Genomic DNA, 20,018 nt, shown 5'->3' with positions numbered 1-20,018 from the left:
TTGAGGTGGGGCTTAACTCGGCCCAGATCTCTATCAAAGGCCTGGCTCCATAGCATTCACTTTGATTACGTAACCCGGCCAGGTAGGCGAAACGCCTTGCAATGATGTGCATTTGAAGTACAAAATGGGCCTTTTGCGACTCAACAGGCTGTTGCATCTTGTTTACAAGCATCGCATAAGTATTGAAAGCGGCTTCATACCCAGATGTCAACATACTTTACCGTATAGCACTATAAATGGAAGGTAAGGAAGTAGGTTTGTTTCAACAGGAAGTTTACAACTGAGTTTATGAAGGCTTCAACCGGATGGGAGGTGACTCAGACAAACTAGTGTGATCGGATTTCTCCAAGGTTAGAAAATAAGCAAATAAAATCAATATGGTGTAAACTTGTCCATGTGAGTGATTTCAGGGGCTGATTTTTCTCTTATTTCTTGCAGTTCATGCATGTGTGAGATCAAGCATTTTTTACTCTGAAGTAAAAGTCTCCAGATTTTCACTTTCTATCATGTTCCATAAGTTGGCAGCTCTGATAACAAATACGTTTACAAATAGTTTATGTAGTTGTATACAAAAAAATGTGTAGCCATTGAAGCAAGGGTACTCCATGGAAATAGATTGTTAAATTTGAAACTTTTCATTTCTTTTCTACTTAGTTCAGCTGTAAGGTTAGCTTATGAAAGCATTGATGCAAATACTGATGGGGAAGATCTTCCTCCTTTGGTTATCTTGCATGGCCTGTTTGGATCCAAACAAAACTGGAGAACATTGGCCAAGCTCTTCCACAGGGAAACTGGTAGACGGGTAACCATTATTATTCTCGTGATTCTTTTTAGGCCTCTTTGCTTGCAGTGTCTTAGCATTGAGGGTAGGGTTGGGCCCAGGGGGGTACTCCGGGATCAAAGTGACGGGGATGATCGAATGGAGGCAAAACTCAGGACCCAAAAAAATCCCTAAGTCTCCCGACGTTGCCCAAAAAAATCCCTGGACCAAAAAAAACGCCCAAAAAAATCCCTAGTCAAATTACCCCTAAATTGCCAAGGCCTCGCCAAGGCACTTAAGTTTGATTTTAATACCCAAAAAAATCCCCTATTTAAATCAAGTCACCCAAAAAATACCTGCCAAATTCTCCTACCCAAAAAAATCCCGGAATCGAAAATTTCGACCCCAAAAAAAATCCTTCGCACATCCCCGTCACTTGGATCCCGGAGTACCCCCCCTGGGGGGTTGGGCAGTTTTTTACCTCTTTTTGCTTGGTGCTGGCTTTTTATGACTGCCCAAGGGTCACCCCTGGGGAATGTTGACTCCCTTTTTCGTGGGAAAAAGAAAGATATTTAACTTGAAGGGTAAGCTGACCATTCCAGCATAGTGCTTTACAGACAACAGTACAGTAGAACCTCGATTAGACAAACCTCTATATAACGAAGTCCTCAGTATAACAAACAATACTCTTCACCTCAGCAATGAGTAAAATATATGGAAAAGAACCCCAATTATTAAAACTTCACTTCTTTATAGGGAACATATTTTGCCAGTCCCTTGGCCGTTCATTATATCAAGGTTCCATTGTAATAACCTATGATTCTCATTCTCTTCATCATAGATAGTAACAGTTGATGCAAGAAATCATGGAGAAAGTGAGCACAGTCAAGACATGAACTACTTTGTTCAAGCCCTGGATGTATGGCATTTGTTTCAAGAGCTGGAGCTTTCCAAAGCTGTTCTAATGGGTCACAGTATGGGTGGAAAAACAGCCATGACATTTACATTGTCTCATCCAGAATATGTAGACAGCCTCATAGTTGTTGACATGTCTCCTGCAAAAATTGGTGTAGACAAAGACATTCCACGCTATTTAGCAACAAAGCGGGCGATGGATTTAAATCTTATTAGGGACAGGAGAGATGCTGAAAATATGTTGATGGATGTTGTACCTGTAAGTAACGTTCGACTAATAAATGAGCTGCTTGCAAAGTCTATACGTATACACATGAAAGTATCATAGACAGCAGTAACCCTCATATTATTTACAGCATATTAGGTACGAAATTGAAGGACCTTCTACCCAGGCAGGTGACAATGATGCATGAATATGGTCAGAGATTTGTGTATCAGTGCTGAATAATTTTTAGAAAATTTTCAGTGGGCCTGTAGATAAGTTTTGGGTTACCAGTCACTCCACATTCTGATATTTGCAAGCAAGTGTAAATCAAATAGTAGTGTTCAAGGCACATGAAGGCCATTTGTGTTGTTGGGGGACAGGGGGTACGGTGGGAGCCCAGGAGAAAAGGGGTGGGAAGCTGGATTCCTAAGGTGGCAGCGACTGGGAGAAAACGAGTTAAATTTCTCAACTTTTTGTTATATTTTGCAATAGAAATGGGACAAAGAGAAGAGAACAGCAAAATCGAGAAGTGCCCCCCCCCCCCCACCCTGTCCCCTTTAAATAAATAATATTCACTGATGTATGTTTTCTGATTATATTTCATACAGAATGCATTTTTAAGGTCATTCTTTGTGACAAACCTTGTAAAGACAGAAGCTGGATTCAAGTGGAGAATTAATCTGGAAGCCCTAGAGAACAACATATCAGAAGTGTCAGGCTTTCCAACAAATTTTCCACACCAAGAATTTGATGGAAAAGCACTGTTTGTTGGTGGAGCTAAATCAGATTATATCCAGTAAGTGAAACAACTGTGTCTCCCACGAATTATCGTAGAATCCCAAAAGTAGCATGGGTAGTTTTTTTAACATGTCTAGTTTTAGGAGCTCCTTGCATCACAAATTTTGGGTGGTGGCTACATATCTAAGTGGGTACTTCTTATACAGGTAGCAAATTTAATGAAATATCGGTTTCACTGCTAGATTGTTTTTACATGTGTCTTGAGTACTGCTTAGCACATTACAGTTCCTTAAACTCTCATCACATTATTTTACCAAAAAATTAATGCACTAAACTGAACCTTTCCTTTTCTGGACTTAAGCGTAGTGTCTTGTTACTATCTTAGAGGAGTTGTTACAGACACACATGAGAGTTACCGGTTGTGGCACAACTTGCAAAAAAAACCGCTCGGGCTCGCCTGGCTCGCTGGCTCGCCAGTCTCGCCTCGCTATTTTTTGCAAGTTGTGTCCACAACCGGTAACTCTCATGTGTGTGGGGGTCGCAATGCCAAAACTCTCATGTGTGTGGGGCCCGCAAGGCCAGCCCTTTTGTGTGAAAGGAGGAAAATGTGAGTGGCTTTCACATTCCTAACTTCCTGAAGCAGATTCGCCGGACCCGACAGTGTACCAATCGTTGTATGGCGCCATTGTATTAAATTACAACCAACCTTTAATTGCTGTGCCAGAAATAATTCCTATTGAACAAATGCTCTTATTGAGTAAACGAAGATGGGAAGAGGGAGAACTGGAGAAATTAACTTGAATGTAAAGAAAAACTTGAAAAGATCTCGTGGAAAAGCGTTTACAACCTACAAAAAAACTAAAGAAAATGAAAAACAAATAACAATCTTTTTAACAGACGAGCTGATTGAAAAATTAAAAAAACTAGACAGCAGTGTTGTCGCAAACGTTTTAACAAGCTAAACAAAACTTGCACGCTCCGGTGAGTGCATAAATTATTGAGTAACACAGGAAGTCATTGTTTACCCTGTGTCAATTACGTGGGAAACCCCCTTGACGTAATCTAATTGTTTTTTTTTTTTCATCTTGAATATTTTTAGCCTGAAAACAACTCAAACTCTTTGTATGTGTTTTTTGAGAGCTATGATTTATTCAACAACAATATTTAATTTGACTAACATGTAAATATACCGTGAAATATTGAGCTAAGAACTTTCTAGCACATAAAAGAACAATATAAGATCACGGTAATTTTATTCACCAGGCGTCATTACTATTTTTAGTTAATAGGTTATTTCCCGATGTAATGACGTCTTTTGTGACCAATCACAGTTAAAATTATAACTATATATTATTCACATAAGCTTTTTTTGTATTACACAAACAATTATGGCCGATGTATGGAGACGTTTATCAAACCTTTTTAATCGAAAAAAGAAGCAAAGACGCAGCTTACGGACATGAATCATTTGGAAACGACAAACTAGGATCTGATTATAATATTTTACATCAGCTATTCGTGCCTTCGCTTCGCGAAACCTTAGCAATTACGGACAACAATCAGATGCTTGGTCGTGAAGTTTGGTCGCAAGGTTAAGTATATCGGATGCTTGTAGACGTTTTTCAAACATTTTTCGATCAAAATTAAGAAGATTTAACTCAGTTTATCGACATGAATCATTTGTAGATGTCAAACGATAGCCTAATACAACTAAAGCGTTTGCCAAACTTGACCAAAATTTGCCAAGTTACAAGCCAAAACACGTCATCACTTTGGAATGCAATCGGTTACGCGTAACCCGAATTGACCAAAATCAGCCAAGTTCTCAAACTTGGCAAAAATCGGCCAAGTTAAAGCCTAAACACGTCATCACATTGGAATGCCAATGGGTTACGCGTAACCCGAATTGACAAAAACTTGCTAAGTTCACAAACTTGACAAAAAACTTGTCAAGTCATCAAAGGACAGACGCCGCGCGGCCATGAGATGTCTGCCGTTGTCAAGGAACAATGTACCTTGGATACCGTGGCCATAGATGTCCGCCGTTGTCAAGAAACAATTTACCTTGGATACCGTGGCCATGAATGTCCGCCGTTGTCAAGGAACAATTTACCTTGGATACCGTGGCCATGAATGTCCGCCGTTGTCAACGAACAATTTACCTTGGATACCGCGGCCATAGATGTCCGCCGTTGTCAACGAACATTTAACTTAGCAACTGAATAAAATTATTTTACTTAACACACTTGTAATGTTTATTGATTGCTTATTATATCATTAAAAAGCTGTTGATTTGCATAAGTCTGACGCTGTGGGACATTCACCCACACACACAAAAAAAATTTGCATGCATTGTTCAGACAAGCCCTTGACTGTGGGGATTAAATCAAGTGTTTATTTTTTTTCTGATTTCGACTCGGCTGAAAGTCACTTTAAGCACGCTTTAACCTTTTATTTTGCCTCGTTCAGGCAAACAACAACCTCTCTTGTGATGTCTCGAACATTTTTTTGCAACTCGAACGACAATGCTTCCATCACAAAGTAAACGACAAGATGAGCGCAGACAATCATTCTTTTATAAAATGAAAAAATGTTTTATTGGACTGAAATTTTATTTCGAAATGTCGGTGGCACTTTCGAGAAGTTTTTTTTCCAATCTTTTGCGTTCTTCTCTCTTGATTTCTTCCCGAATTTTTCCGATGTCTGGCTGGAGTGAATTTGTTTGTTTTTTTGCAAAGTTTGAGCGTAAAGTATCTTTAAGTTGGCGATATTTTTGCATTTCTCGTGTGATCAGTTGAAACTCTTTGTCAGAAACAAGATTATCATTCAGAGCTTGTGAGACAGAGCTGTTTATCGAGTCATGTTTTGCAACAGCCAGAGCGAGGATTCTTGAGTGCTTATTAACTTTACGTTCAAGCTTTTTGTTGATAACTGACAGGCCAGTGGAAGCTGCGCCAGATATACCTGCTACTGCTGCAACAGGAACGCCGATAACAATTCCAACACCAGTAAGTGAAGTGGCAACAGCTCCAGAAGACAGAGCTGCCGTCACGGCGCCAAGACAGACCACGGAATAGTGAATAACTTTCCGGACTTTTTTATATTTTTTTAACACAAGCCTGTAATGCTCAGCTTCAGCGGATATTTCTTTTTCAATTTTACTTATTTCAGTCAGCCGAAAATTCTCGGCATTTGTTGGGAGGCTTGGATAAAGTTGTGTTTCTTCGCGATCACCATAAGCAGGGGCACTCGGGAGAACATTAGCAGATGACATGGTCTCGTATACATAAAAGTTATTTTTGTATTTAATTTAATTCAATTCCAACTCATATGTAAGATTTGTGCCATTAAAATCGAATGGCTTTCCATTCTCATCTCTAATCGAAAGAGTCAGAGATGATACATTTTCTTCAGCAGAAACGTCGCGCAAGACGTTAAAATGTGTATTTTGGTAATAAACTTTTTCATACGGTTTTCCACGTATGTCAAAAAACGCTAAAAGGCTTGATGGCTTACCATTTAGCAAGCTTTGTTGCTTGTCGATAAGGTCACAGTTGATGAAGTAATTTTTAGGATTTGAAACATTATTTACCTCAATTGTTTCAAAAAATTCCTTTTCAATACTTGCGTAATTCTCAAACCCAGGCAAATTAAAGAACTTAATAAGACTTTCATTCAGTCCAAAAGCTTTTAAATTGGGCTCTTTTGCTTTTATTATCAATGAACGACCTGCAATGCCTTTTGTTACAGAAAACATGTTTTTCTCTGGAAATCCTTTTTCAAAAATACTCCCAATGTCATCGAGTGAGAAGTTTCCTTGCCGTATATAACGCGCCTTCTCTTCCTTGTTCACTTGTTTATAAAAAACTATTCCATCCTTTTCCAAACTATTCCAGCTGTTGTAAAGAGAACAACTTAAAAGCCGGATATAGCTTGGTTTTGGAATAGGCTGGTCAAAATAAACAGTGTTCGGATTTTCTTTTGTGGTAACAGTCAGCACAACCATTTTTATATTAAATAAAAATAAAAAATGTTTAATATAAAAGAGGACCATGGATGCAAAAACAAGAGGTTTTATGTAGTGGATGAAAACCCCAGAAGCAACTACAATTTCTGAAGCGGCAAAAGACAATGCATGGAAACCTTTTCTTGCAAAATATCCAAACGCTGACCGAACAAAATTTGTTGCACAGGTTGAGTTCGCGTACAACCACACAGCAACGGCAGACATTTATTACAAGGCAGGGCAAGGCCATTTGATAAATGTTTTTGGCTCTGACAGCAAATATTGGAGCCCAGAGATGAAAAAAGCACTGGGGGTGAATCAAATTTCAGGCGGTTTTCCACAACAGCTGTCACCAAGCGGCGCAAAAGGCTCATCTTTGCCAATTCCCGCGGTTGGATTTCACGAAGCCGCACCGAGTTTGAAAAAAATATTTAACAGCAAAATCAACATCTACGTCACACCAGACCAATATTTCACAACGAAATTAAGAGAGATTTTTCAAAAAACAAAACTGAAGCATACATCAGGAAAAGAGTCAAAAAGGTGGCTTGCTAGCCAAAATATGGGCTATTGGCCACAGCAACTTAACTTTGCGGTATGGTGCGCGACAACAGGCTGCGGTATAAGTCGAGATATTTTCGATGAAGAGCACTCAGCTCTTAGCTTGCCACCGATTGTGCGTAATTTTTATCTTTTTCACGTTTATTTCACGATAAGGCGAATATTGTTTCAGATGGGGGGAATTCAGAGCGTAAGCGCCTTGCCAGGCGACCCCACTTTTAGCCAGTTCGACAACAAGTACGACGTGGCTTCTTACAAAAGAATATGCGCTGAGTTCGGTGTCGACCCGTCAAGCGATTTCCGTTTCACAACAGGCGCAAACCACGGACTTGGTAACGTTTATATCTGGATTACTAACATTGGACCAAACAAAACTGGAGCAAAATACCCCGATTACGATAAATTTTCGGACGAAGGGGGAGCTGCAAGCAAAGGTAACTTGATTCAATACATCGAGCCAGACGACGCTGCATATGCACAGGCAGACTGGTTTTGTCCTAACGGCACTGAAGGGCTTACTCAGGCAGGTTTGTCGAGAGTAAACCAGTCGATAGAGGCTTTTGTCTACTGTATTCTCGGTTCGCAGGTGAACGTTCGAAGTAGCATACTTGGAACAGGCGGCCGTGCAAAGGAAGCGCAAAGTGAGTTCCTCGTGTTGGTTGAAGACGCTATAAGGCAACCTGATCTGGCAAAGTCGGTCCAAAGATACCAACTAGCCATCGACGAAGCTAAGGTTCGGCTTAACCTTGCAGTCTGCCCAGGTGCCTGGCTGATGCCCGCTCGTATGGTGATAAACACAGAAAGCGTTGTTGGTTACAATAACCAGCTTAAGCAGGCTGTTGTTGGGATGAAATTAGGAGTGAATGATGAGGTTAATAAAGCTACAAAAAAAGTGGGCGCAACAAGTATGAGCGGTGGGCCATCAAAAGTTAATAGACCAACAAGTCATTCGTCAAACCCGATTCACAAAGCTGCAAAAAAAGAGCCGGTGCCACATACGCCTTCAGCGGGTACTGTGACAAAAACAGACGAAAAGCAGAAGCCAGACACTGAAGATACAGCACACGAAAAAAACAAGACCTACCTTATTGCTGGTGCCGTTATTGTTGCGTTTGCAGTCAGCCGAGCTCTTTGAGGGTGCCCAAGGGGCACCGGAAACCCTTCGGGTTTTCCCTCTAGCGCTTAGCGCTCGCTTCGTTTTGTAACTCGCTCGATAAGAAAGATAGCAACACCGACAATCAAAAGCCAAGCATTCTTGCCGAGGAAGCTGATCACCTGGCCGGCCGTTCGAAACACAAAACTGGCGATCGAGCCAAGGAGGCCCGGCAGAATACTTGCAATTTTTTTGCCAAGTGTCTGAAGACCGTCACCAACACCTTTTGCTAAACCTTTTAAACCGTTTGAGAGAGAACTCAGAATTACGCCAATAGTCGTGCCAACGGCAAGCAAAACTGCTGTGACGGTGAAGCCATATTTTTTGAAAATCGCTTTTACCTTTTCTCTTAATTTGTCTGTTAAAGACAATCTTTCGATCTCTTCTTCTCTTTCATTTTCTATTTCATTATTTTCTTGATTCAAGTTATCAACTATTTCGCGAGCTTGTTGTCTTTCTGCTTGTGGCCTGTTTTCGTCGTTTGCAATATTTTCTTGTTCTTGTCTCTCTTGTTGTATTTCCACTTCCCTTTCTTGCCTTTCTGTTTCGTGTTGCTGGAATTCTTGTAAAGGTATTGTTACCCCAATCACAGGCTCGTACTCTACTTTTTTCAACCGATCTAATTCTTTCTGTAGATCAGTGCGCCTTTCAATTTGTAGTTTTGCTCTTTCTTTAGCTTTTTTTCTTTCCTCCGGGCTTTCATTGTTATCTTCTGCTGTTTTTTTGTTGTTATTGATGCCTTCTGAAAGACCTCTTATTTCATTTTCAAGAGTTAATCGACGACTTGGACCAAGGGCTTTTAAAACTTCTTTGGGAAGTCTTATATTTATCTGGTATTCTTCCTTGCCTTGAATTTTGGTTGTTAAATTATAATAAGGCTTACCTGGTTTAATTAACCCGACTTGCAGCCTTCCATTTCCATCTATTTTGTATTTAATCTTTGATTTGTTAGCTGATGGAAACTCTTTGTCAAGATAACTCGAAGCAGTGAAGGTTGTTGTCGCACTATCGTCGGGGATTTCAGGAAACATCGTTGTTGTTTCGTCCGGCCTATTCATTGTGGTTCTTCTCCCAGGTATTCCTTCACTAGGTCCGGGCGTTGATGCCCCTCCAGGTTGGAATGGGCCTGTTGTATCGCTGTCATCGTTGTCATTACGGTCGTCACGGTCGCCTGTATGTTCCAAAAGAGGATCTCTGTCACCAAAGCCACCTTCTGTCGCCATGTTATATTAAATAAATACATTTTTTAATTTAAATATACAATGGCTGTCGTGAGCGAAAGACACCGACCAACGTTCGAAGAGAAAACACCAAACGCGCTCAAGGCAGACAGAGTGCGACATCGCATTACATTTAACCCGAATAAAGCGTCTCCAGAAGAAATTCTGAGAGTTGCTGTGCCTAAGCTTGAAGAAGGCGTAGTTCTCGTGCCAGGCTCCCTGGCTCTTGTGTTCAACTTAACGGTGAGCGGCCATGCCAACAACTTTCTCGTAAACAACGTCACCCGGGCGCTTGTCTCAAGGATGGTGGTCAATTTTGCAGGAGATATTCTGCAGGATACGAACGCTTACGACGTCTACAAACTTTTCGAGGACCTTTTTCTGCCGGTAGAAAAGCGCAGCAACATGTTTCTTGAAGGTATACAGTCCGAGGATTTATGCAAAATCCGTTCAAACGCTGGTGACAAAAAAACCTCAGGAGTTGACGCGGAAAAGAAGCTGGCAGAAGTTTATGGAAGCAAGTATCGTATCCCGCTTGATCACGAGATTTTGAGAGACCATGGCGTGTTCTATCCGCGCGCACTCGCAGACGAGCTTGTCTTCGAGATAAAACTGAACAGTCCAAATGTGGTTGTAAGAGGAACAGATTCATCAAAACTTGGGTATGAGCTAACTGACATCCAACTCGAATACGAGGCTATTTATCACAAAGAACTTGCAAGAGAAGTAGAAAGCACTTACATTAACGGCAAAAGTTTCTTTTACGAGCATGTGCATAATTACAAAACGATCACAGTAAAAAAAGCTACTGACACGATAATAAACGAAAGCATTAACGTCCCAAAGCGCTCCTTGAAGGGACTTCTACTTCTTTTTCCTGAACCCCATGCCGCAGGTGCAAGAGATACAGAATCTTTCTTTAACCCTGACATAACAAATGTAAAAATCAGCGTGAACGGCGTTCCAAATAAGGTGTACAGTCAGGGCGTTGAAGGAAGAGACATGTGGGAGGAAGTTCTCAGGTTCTTTGGCAAAAACGCAGACCAAAAAATGTTTAATAACGCCACAAAGTTTTATGCAGAAAAAAAGTTCGGGCTTTTCATTGACCTTCGCTCCATGAGCGACAACAACATGCACGGCAGCGGGCTCCGCTTGGTGAACACAAAGGATGGCGTTAATTTAGAGATACAGAGAACAGCCACAGGATCAGGGAATGTCAAATGCTACATATTCGCTATCGCTGATGCACAATTTTCTATTGTAAATAAAGAATTAGAAGGTGTTGAGTATTGATATAGCTTTCGCAAAGCGAAGCATGGATCCTGCCAATATACCCTTCAACGCTCTCATTGTTGGACCAACGAACTCAGGAAAAACAAGATACGTGGTCAATCAGCTTTGTGGCCCTTTCCGAGGCAAGTTTGACTACATCGTGCTCATCTGCCCGACTTTCGAGCACAACAAGACTTATTATCGCTTTGCTGAGGAAGATATTCGATTTTTTGTTTTCATTTGCGAGCAGCACGAGGTGGAATCTTGGTTAAGGCTTTCAAGATTTCTTTTTGAGGGTACGAACACGCTTATCATCCTCGACGACTGTGCTGCTTCGAAAGATGTAAAAGGAAGAACAGGGGAGTTGGTGAATCTTGCTTTCTCTGCTCGCCACGCAGGCTTGAGCATATGGGTGTTAACTCAAAAATTGACAAGCATAACATCCTCATTCCGCGAAAATGTTGCGGCAATCGTTTTCTTTTACACCCCCTCTGCCAAGACCACGAAGGCAATCTTTGAGGATTACGCTGGCGAACTTGCCCATGAGGATTACAAAGAAATCATTTTAAAGCTAAAAAAAAATAAGTTTTCGCATCTTGTCATTTCTCATCGCCCCCCTTACGGCACAAAATTTTCTTATTGAACATATTTTTTAGAGTAATAAATGGCTGACCCGTTCGCAACTTCTCCTCCCGAGAGCGTCAAGGGCGCTGCAAGTGAACAAGAATTAGCTTCCGTAATGGAACTGCTAGGAGCTGAACCAGAAAGTACAGAAAGCGCAATGGCACTCATTCAAGGCCCTGACATTCCTGCTTTACGCGAGACAGCTTGCAATCCTTGTTTCAACAGGCAAGTCCAAAGAAGCAATCGGTGTGCAGCTGACACACGAGCAGGTGAAGCGCTTGACAGATAAAGAAGTTGAAAAGTACTTCAAGAGATATGAGGCATACGTTGGCACCAAGACAACGGAAAATCTTATTGACAGCGCGCTAACTCTTTCAACAAAATTAGCAAGTCTGTTTGTGCCCATGAAAAATATTGAAGCTTTACAAAAAGAGCTTAAAAATGACTACATTATAAACAGCGAGCTTTCCAATCTTGTCGGCAGTTTGTCTTTCAATTACGGCAAGCTTCTTGCTCCTGCTTCTGCTGCTTTGATAACAGCAAAATATATTGATTACGACTCAGCAAGTTCATCAAAAAAACAGTCAGATCTTGATGAAATCACCTCTGAGCGGCAGGGCGCCACGGAAAAAAGCTCCGAAGGCACCTTTACTGAGTAATACTCACAAGACTTCCTAAACAAAGCTAAGAAAATACTGAATAATTAATGAGCAATGCTTAGAAATTGCTTAGCAAAAGATCTTGCTGAGCAAATTTCTATTTAAATATTATTTTTTCATAAATATAATGGCCGAGCTCGAACAACGTGAATTGGAAAGTAACTCCGAAGGAGTTAACGCGCCGCAAGGGCGCGCTCCTGTTTCTACCTCTTCTCCTGTTACTTCAACAACTCCAGCAACAAAGCCTGCCAAAAATCCAAAGCGAGTGGCTGCTGGCAAGCTTGCAGCTGAAAAAACAAAACAGGCTCGTGAAGCACAGAAAAAAGCTGCTGTCGAGGCTGCTGCAATAATTGCAAAAGAAAAGGAAAAGAAATCTGCGGCTGCAAAGCGAAATGTAACACCACCTGCCGTAACGGAACCAGCTCCGACCGAGCCTCAGCCGCAATCAAGCGGTCTCACCACAAATCAATGGATATCTTTGCTTGGTATCGGCGTTGCAATCGTTACAACTTATGTGAAACGCGAAGACATAAAAGCCTTTATAAACGAAAAAAGAAGTCCAACATTTAAAGCTCCGCCAACTCTTATAACTGATGACACACCAGTTACAGCAGAAAGTATTGGAAGGGTTGCAACGCGTTCTTCAGACACGCGCCAAACGGGCTCTAGAATTCCGCAACCAACAAACCAAAATGGCTCAAAAAGAGGAATCCGTCCGATGGATTAAAAAAATTATTAAATAATTTTCATTTAAACATTCGATTTTTTAAAGTATACAAAACACGATGACCGACACGAAGACATACACTATGCCTGACCCAATGGATTTTGGAAGCTTTGTTTTGTTGGGTCTCTGTGCCGAGTTCTTTGGGAAATTCTTCGAAGAAGATGAGGCACGAGCAACAGCTGCTTTGGAAGGGACAAAAGCCTTTTTTAACCAGCTGAAACCAGAAGAATTAAAAAATTTTATTGCTATTGATGAAAAAACTGTGGAAAGTTTAAACAGGCAGTATGAGGATTTTATAAAACTTGAAAAAGAGTATGAAAAAATAGAAAATGAAGAAAAAAGAAAAGAGAAGATTGAAGAAGCAAAAAGTTTGATGTGTGCTGAAATGAAAAAAATCTTTTATTCCATGTTGCATGATGTGTTTGACCAACTAAAGTTTTAAAGAAAGTGATTTCTGTTTTACTTTCTGACTTCAGCAATTAACTTTTTTTTTATTAGAACTCTTTGATGAGATTTTTTGGGGGGAAAAAAAGAATTCATAAAATTATTTTTCAATTTAAATATTTATTTTTATTTTATAACAAACACCATGTCTGACAACAAACTCGTAAAAACACTCATGGATGCCGCCACTCTCACTGGCCTTGCCGCCGGAATCGGCTGGGCTGCCAAAAAAGTTGTAAAAGAAAACTTCACATCCGACCCAAGCAGCAGTTTTATGAACTATGTAAAGTTCACAGCCGTCATGGCTGGCAGCGTTGCACTTAAACAGTATCTCGAGGACCAGAAAATTCTCCCAACCAATTAAAAAAAAATTAGAATAGTATAATAACAAAATGGCAAGCGTCGCGATTATGGCTGGCGGAGCTATCTTGAACGCTGCTGCTTTCATTGGCGGCAACTATCTTGCTCGAGCTTTGGGTGGCGGAGATGACGCCGCTTTGAAAGAAAAAGAAAGACACGACAAAGCTCTCGAGGCTTACCAGGCAGCTTACGCGAAGTACTCTCGCGACCGCACGAAGCTTCTCGACTGGATCGAAACCAACAATGAGATCAAACAGCAAGCGAAACAAAACTTTACGAACACAGACTACGCTTTCAAACTCTACAACCAGGCACATCCTGACAAACAAATGATTCCTCCGAAAGAACCCAAGTTCTCTGATTTTTATCAGCCAAGCGAGCAGCAGAAACAAGGTGAACTGATGTTTGTTGGCGCAGGCGCTCTTGCTCTTGGGTACGCTGCCTTTCGGTTTCTTTAAACGTTTCTTTTTTTTCTTGTATACGCATGGATGCAAAGATTTTTGCGGAGCAAAACTTTTCGAAGAAAATCTCGAAAGTCTACTATAGCCCCCAGGGCTATTGGAAGGGAATTGCTGCGATAAAAAAATTAGCCGAGGCTGCCAAGGTTTCCGAAGATGCCGCAAAAAAGTGGCTAGTTAAGCAGGCCCTTTGGCAGATCTACCTTCCGGCACCACGATACGTTCCTCGCCCAAAATTCGATGTTTCTTCTCCAAACGCGGTCCACCAGGCGGACCTTCTTTTTCTGCCACACGACAAACTGCCGCGAGGGCGAAAAGTTTACAAATACGCGCTGACTGTTGTTGACGTTGCCAGCCGTTTCAAAGAGGCCGAGCCTTTGACCTCCAAAGATTCAACTGAGGTTGCAAAAGGTTTTCAGACAATTTACAGGCGAAGTGCACTAAAATGGCCACAGATGCTTCAAGTTGACCCTGGTCGCGAATTCATGGGAGCTGTTACTAAAGAAATGGAAAATCACAAAACCTATATTAGACGCGGGCGTGTTAACATTCACAGAGATCAAGCTATTGTTGAACGTTTTAATCAAACACTGGCAGGGCGCCTGTTTGGTTATCAGTACGGTGTCGAGATGAACCTGCCATCTGGCCAGCGGTCGACAGCGTGGGTAAAAAGGCTACCCGAAGTTGTTGCCGCTCTAAACAACGAAGTAACCAGTCTTACTGGTAAGAAACCTGCTGCTGCAATTAAAGAAAAGGCTGTTTCGTCAAAACCGTCCTCAAAATATACAAGACCTGTTGGCAAGAAAGAAAAAAAACTCCCCTCTCTCGTTAATGTGCGCTTTCTCTACCAACCTGGCGAGCTGGAAGGCGGCGTAAAAAGGGCTACAGATCCGATTTGGTCATTAAAAGTCTACAGCATTGAAAGGTCTGTTACTAAACCTGATCAGCCAGTTCTTTATTACTTGCACGATGGTCCAAAGCGCGGCTTCGTGCGTGAAGAATTGCTTGTTATTCCTCCAAATACACAGTTACCACCAAGCACTTAGTGCTTGAGCCCCTTGGGCTCAGAAAAGCTATAAACGTTATGTTTATGTAGGCTTTGTTTCGCAAAACTTATACCCGTAAGCATTTGTATGTATCCCATCATCCGCTATCCATCGCTTTGAGTCAAAGGAGGACAGCGATTTTTTGTTCACCACTATCGAACACATCACATGGTCAAAGCTTCTTAGCATGTGCATTTCGTGAAAGCTTTCCTTGGTTTGGAAAAGTGTTTCTTTGAAATTTTCGTGATTTATCTTTTTCTTTGTCACACACTCTTTTACCCCCTTTGCCTTTTTTATATTTATTTCGTCCACTTTTAGCATTTTGCAACATTTTAGCACACTTGCTTTCGGATGTTTCTTTATTATTTTTTTGGCCAATTCTTCATCGTTTGCCATTATTGCCCGCATTTTTTTCCCTTCGCACGCGCACTCTTTTATTTCCACCTCAGGGAAGCCTTTCTTTATTTTTTCGATTTCATTTTTGCTTTCGCCTTCTGTCATTATTGAATACATTTTTGGCCTCAAACAAACACACTCTGAAATTTGTTTTCCTGCGCATTCGTCTTTCATTTTTCCCAAAACTTTTTTGTTTTTTGTTGAAAACAGCGAATGATCTTTCGGGTAGTCGCTTGTGTCGTAATTGTCAATGTTCGCCGCCATGTCCGCGTAAACGTCTTCTGTTTCTATCTCAAGCAAAAGGCTGTCTGTGTCCGTATACAAAAGATTGCAACGCTCTCCGTACTCCTTTTTCAAGTGGTTGTAATAAAAATCATACATGCATAGCTTGCTTAAGTCAAGAATAGCCATGCCTGTGTAAATCGGTTTATTAAGCAAAAGCTTTCTTTTTCGCATGTCTATTCCAACCAGATCGTTTGAAAACATTACATGCCTTGAATACAATGGGCTTGCAACTAATTTTCTTATTTTGTTTATTTCATCGCTACGCACTATTCTTATGTCTACACGGTTTCTCAAGTTTTCCATTGTTTTTCCAAAAACTGAGTTATTCATTAACTTGTAAAAGTTCTTTTCAAAGTCGCTTTCCGCTTTTTTTCGGAATTCTGTGTTCATCCGGATGTACGGCTCCATCCACGCCTCTTGTTCAAACTCTAAAACTTTGTGCACTTTTTTGAGCTTCATTCCCTGTTTTAAATAAAACTGCAAGTTTCGGTAATGCACGACGTAATTCGTTTTGTCTTCAAGCGTTAAAACAAGCTTTTCGGTGTCCGGCGGGTGCAAACCAAGATCTTTTATTGTTTTCTTTTGGTAAGGCGAAAACATTTCTTTGTTTATTTTCTTTTTCTCCGGTGCTAATGGATAGCTGTTGTGGGCGTCGTGCAACTCTTTCGGATATTCCAGGTCAACTTCAAGAAGCCAGCCAGATTTTGCAAACTCTTTTTTTGTCATTATTTCTTTTTCTGTTGGCATAACCTTTTTCCATCTAAAACCACTTTTCGGAAGCGGCTTGCTCATTGCCCACCCGTAAAGGTTATTCGCATCGAGATACATTATGTATTTTTTTGGTTGACTCGGATCAAATCCCTTAACATATGGGTTGTTCGCCTTTGCATATCTCTTGCTTACCGACGAAATCCCGCCTCTTATTCCCCTTTCGACGAAGAGGTGCATTTCGTAGTCTGTGAGTAACTCAAGCTCCACACCTGTCTTTTTCAAAAGCGCATCCCAAGCAAGGCCTGGCGTCGTGTAATAATTCGCGGGGTCCAACCCGTACTTCTCAAGACAAATTTTTCGGAAGTTTTCAAAAACGTCGGCTAACAGGGTCACGTCGGTCTTAACGTACAAATCGTGGTAGTCGCCCAGGGTCTGGCAGCCAAAGGTTTTCCACACTTTTTGCGCGTGTTCGTACTCTTCATCCGTTATGTGCTCGTCGGTGAGCTTGCTGTAAAACTTTTCTTTTTCTGGCAAACTTGTTTCTGTAAATCTTTCCCATGAGTCCATGTATTCATAGGGGTAAATTCCCTTTTTGCAAAGAAGTTCAAAACTTTCATCAGACGACTGTGTTGAATTAGATTTTGTTATATTTAATGACTCCTTCGGTATCGCTTTTACAAGTGAATCAAGACTTCCTTTAAGAAAGTTTAAGCTGTCTATAAAACGCAGTTTGCCAAGTGAAAATGTAATGTATTTTTCCATGTTGTTTGCAACACATTTTACTTCTTTCTGTGCCTCTTTTGAAATCTTTGAAATTGACTGCATTAAATGGTGCGCATCATAACCCCTCAGGTTGTGAAATGCAACTGGTATTTGTGCCTTTTTCGGATCTAATCGCATCATAAAGTTACAAATGTTGTGTGCGGCTCCTCGAAACTTGCCTGTTATGTGGCAATGGTCTTTTACCACATCCTTGTAGTTCGGCTGGATAAGCGGCTTGTGGCACGCTAAGCAGTTTTTTTGGTTTTTCGCGGCTAATTTGTATGTTTCTTTTTCAAGCTTTTTTAGCTCATAGTGGTATTCGGTATCCAGGTTTTTTGCCTCTTTTTCCTTTCTGTAATAACATTTTTTGTGCATCTGTCCAAAGTAATTAAGCTCCTTTTTATTTCCAATCCAAACTGGCAAAGAGTCCAAAAAGTTTTGTTTTATTAGCGTTTCTTCGCAAATGTGGCAATTGGTTGCATTTTTGAAGTTTACCCAGTCTTTTGCCGTCATCACAAGGGGTTTTTGCTTTGACAATTCATATCTTATTTTCTTTTCTTCACTTAAAAGACAGTTCAAGAATACTTCAACGGAGTTTTCTCCTCTGTACACAAATGTTTTTTCGTGTTTACCATCACTTCTTACAACTGTGTAAGCAAATCCGCATGCCTCGTGCTGTTCTGTTTTGTCTGTGTAACTCGGCTTCATGTCTTTTACTTCTTCACCAAGGTCTTTTCTTATCTGGCGCTCCTCGGGCGTTTCGCGTTTACACCCTTCTATCGGCCTTAGCAATGCCTCAAAGTCGGCGTAAATCGTATAAGGCGCTTTCATTTGTTTTTGGTAGTTTTTAAAAGAAAGAGTGTTTTTCCCCTTCTCCGGCATTTCAATCCTTGTTGGCCTGCCTTTAGCGCCATTGCAATATTTTTTGTGCTTTTCGAGCAAGTCTTCTCTTGTAAAACCTGTCAAGCACATCATGCAAAAGTGTTTTTTATGCTGATCTCCGGTTTGGTCATGTAACAAAGCACTTACTCTTTTTATAAAACAGTAGTGCTGTGTTAATCCTGACTCAATCAACATAAGAAATATACGGGGAATGCTATTTTCTTTTTCGCTTAATCTTAAAGGTATCACACATTCGTCTTCTGAGTCCCACCCAAGCACATTTATTGCAAGGTTTTTATTTTGCGCCTCAAGCCTGTCAATCTGCTTTAGTGGCGTTGGAAAATCGATTCCATTGTAGTTTATTCCGTCGTCAACTGGGTATCTGCTTGTTCTTTGCGGATTTTTCCCATCTCTTGGCGGAAATAATGCAGCTCTCAAAGCCCATTTCAAACATTCGTTATCCCTGTTTTGCACGTTAATAATTGCTTTCTTGTTTGCCAACTTTGGGGGCAAAGGCAAATAAGTTCCTCCTCTCAATGGCTGATAACGCGCAACGTTGATGTACGCATTTGTTATTCTTTCAATGGCCCACCCAGAGCCGTTCTCTGACCAACCCTCAATTTCTCCCTTTGCTTTGTCAATAAATTTGTCAAACTCTTTTTTTATTTGGTCTTTGTCGTTTTTTAAAAAAAGGTGTGGTTCACTTTCTCTGAAATAGTGTTCCATGTGTTGCGTCTCACCGTCTATTTGTTTTGAAAATTTGACTTCAAGTCCAAAGCTTGCTTTTAAATTTTGTAAGTCATCAATTTCGCTGACCAAAAGCTCATAAAACTTTTTTTTGTTTTTTCTTGCAAAAGTGTAAAGATCTTTGTTGTTTTCGTTAGCTTCCGGTATGTTCATTTTCCATACACGGAGCCATTCGTTAAAATCGGTGTGGGCCAATAAAAAAGTTAAATTTCTTTGGGGGTTTTCTTGAAATTCACGGAGGTTTTCCTCCATCATAGCTTGCAAAACTTCTGACGAATATCTTGCTGCAGCCATTTTTCGGTGTATATACCTTAAAAATATTTGTTCAATTGATATTTATTCCTAGCACAGGGTTGGCCTTGCGAGCCCCGCACACAAAAGGGCTGGCCTTGCGGGCCCCACACACATGAGAGTTTTGGCATTGCGACCCCCACACACATGAGAGTTACCGGTTGTGGACACAACTTGCAAAAAATAGCGAGGCGAGACTGGCGAGCCAGCGAGCCAGGCGAGCCCGAGCGGTTTTTTTTGCAAGTTGTGCCACAACCGGTAACTCTCATGTGTGTTACAGTCTTTACTTTTAAGAACAACTAGGTTGCCAAACTTGTTGTTCTTGGAATTATTTACAAGCTGTAACAACTTTTGGGATTCTGCAGTAGTACAAAAATACTGACAACTCTTGACTCTAAAGCAGGCAGTGGCCTCTTTTATTTTATGGCAAAAATACTAGGAGGGGGTTGCACAAGACTTTGCCAAGATAATGACTAAGTTTTCTACAAAACAAGCTCTGTGGCACATCCACATGAACATACATCAACCTGACTTTTATGTTTCTTTTTAAGGGTAGAGGAGTTTCCTGCAATTCACAAACTATTTCCCAAAGCTGAAGTCAAATTCATACCAGACAGTGGGCACTGGCTTCATGCAGAGAAACCAAAGGAATTTTTACAGACTGTGATAGAGTTCTTAAATCAATGTCTTCAAGATCATACTGAGCAGCAGCTAGATGAAAACTGAGATGTCAGATTATTAAATTAAATATCACCTCTGTTTCTATGAAATTGCATGCTAATGACAAGTCAGGTTT

General features: G+C 40.9%; 1 protein-coding gene across 1 annotated transcript; it reads left to right on the top strand.

The window, feature by feature from the left end:
- The first annotated feature begins 74 nt into the window (after positions 1-74).
- Positions 75-19,992, top strand: LOC144646776 (sn-1-specific diacylglycerol lipase ABHD11-like). The gene is made up of 5 exons (XM_078506463.1): positions 75-243; positions 655-802; positions 1,602-1,934; positions 2,489-2,676; positions 19,774-19,992. The coding sequence occupies exons 1-5, from the start codon at positions 125-127 to the stop codon at positions 19,946-19,948; spliced, it is 963 nt and encodes a 320-aa protein (XP_078362589.1). The 5' UTR covers positions 75-124; the 3' UTR covers positions 19,949-19,992.
- Positions 19,993-20,018: the final 26 nt, after the last annotated feature.

The sequence above is a fragment of the Oculina patagonica genome, chromosome 3 (assembly GCF_052425735.1).
Source record: "Oculina patagonica isolate OP01 chromosome 3, crgOcupat, whole genome shotgun sequence".
Classification (NCBI taxonomy): domain Eukaryota; kingdom Metazoa; phylum Cnidaria; class Anthozoa; order Scleractinia; family Oculinidae; genus Oculina; species Oculina patagonica.
The sequence above is the reverse complement of the archived record's forward strand: the minus strand, read 5'-3'. Positions and strand labels throughout refer to the sequence as shown.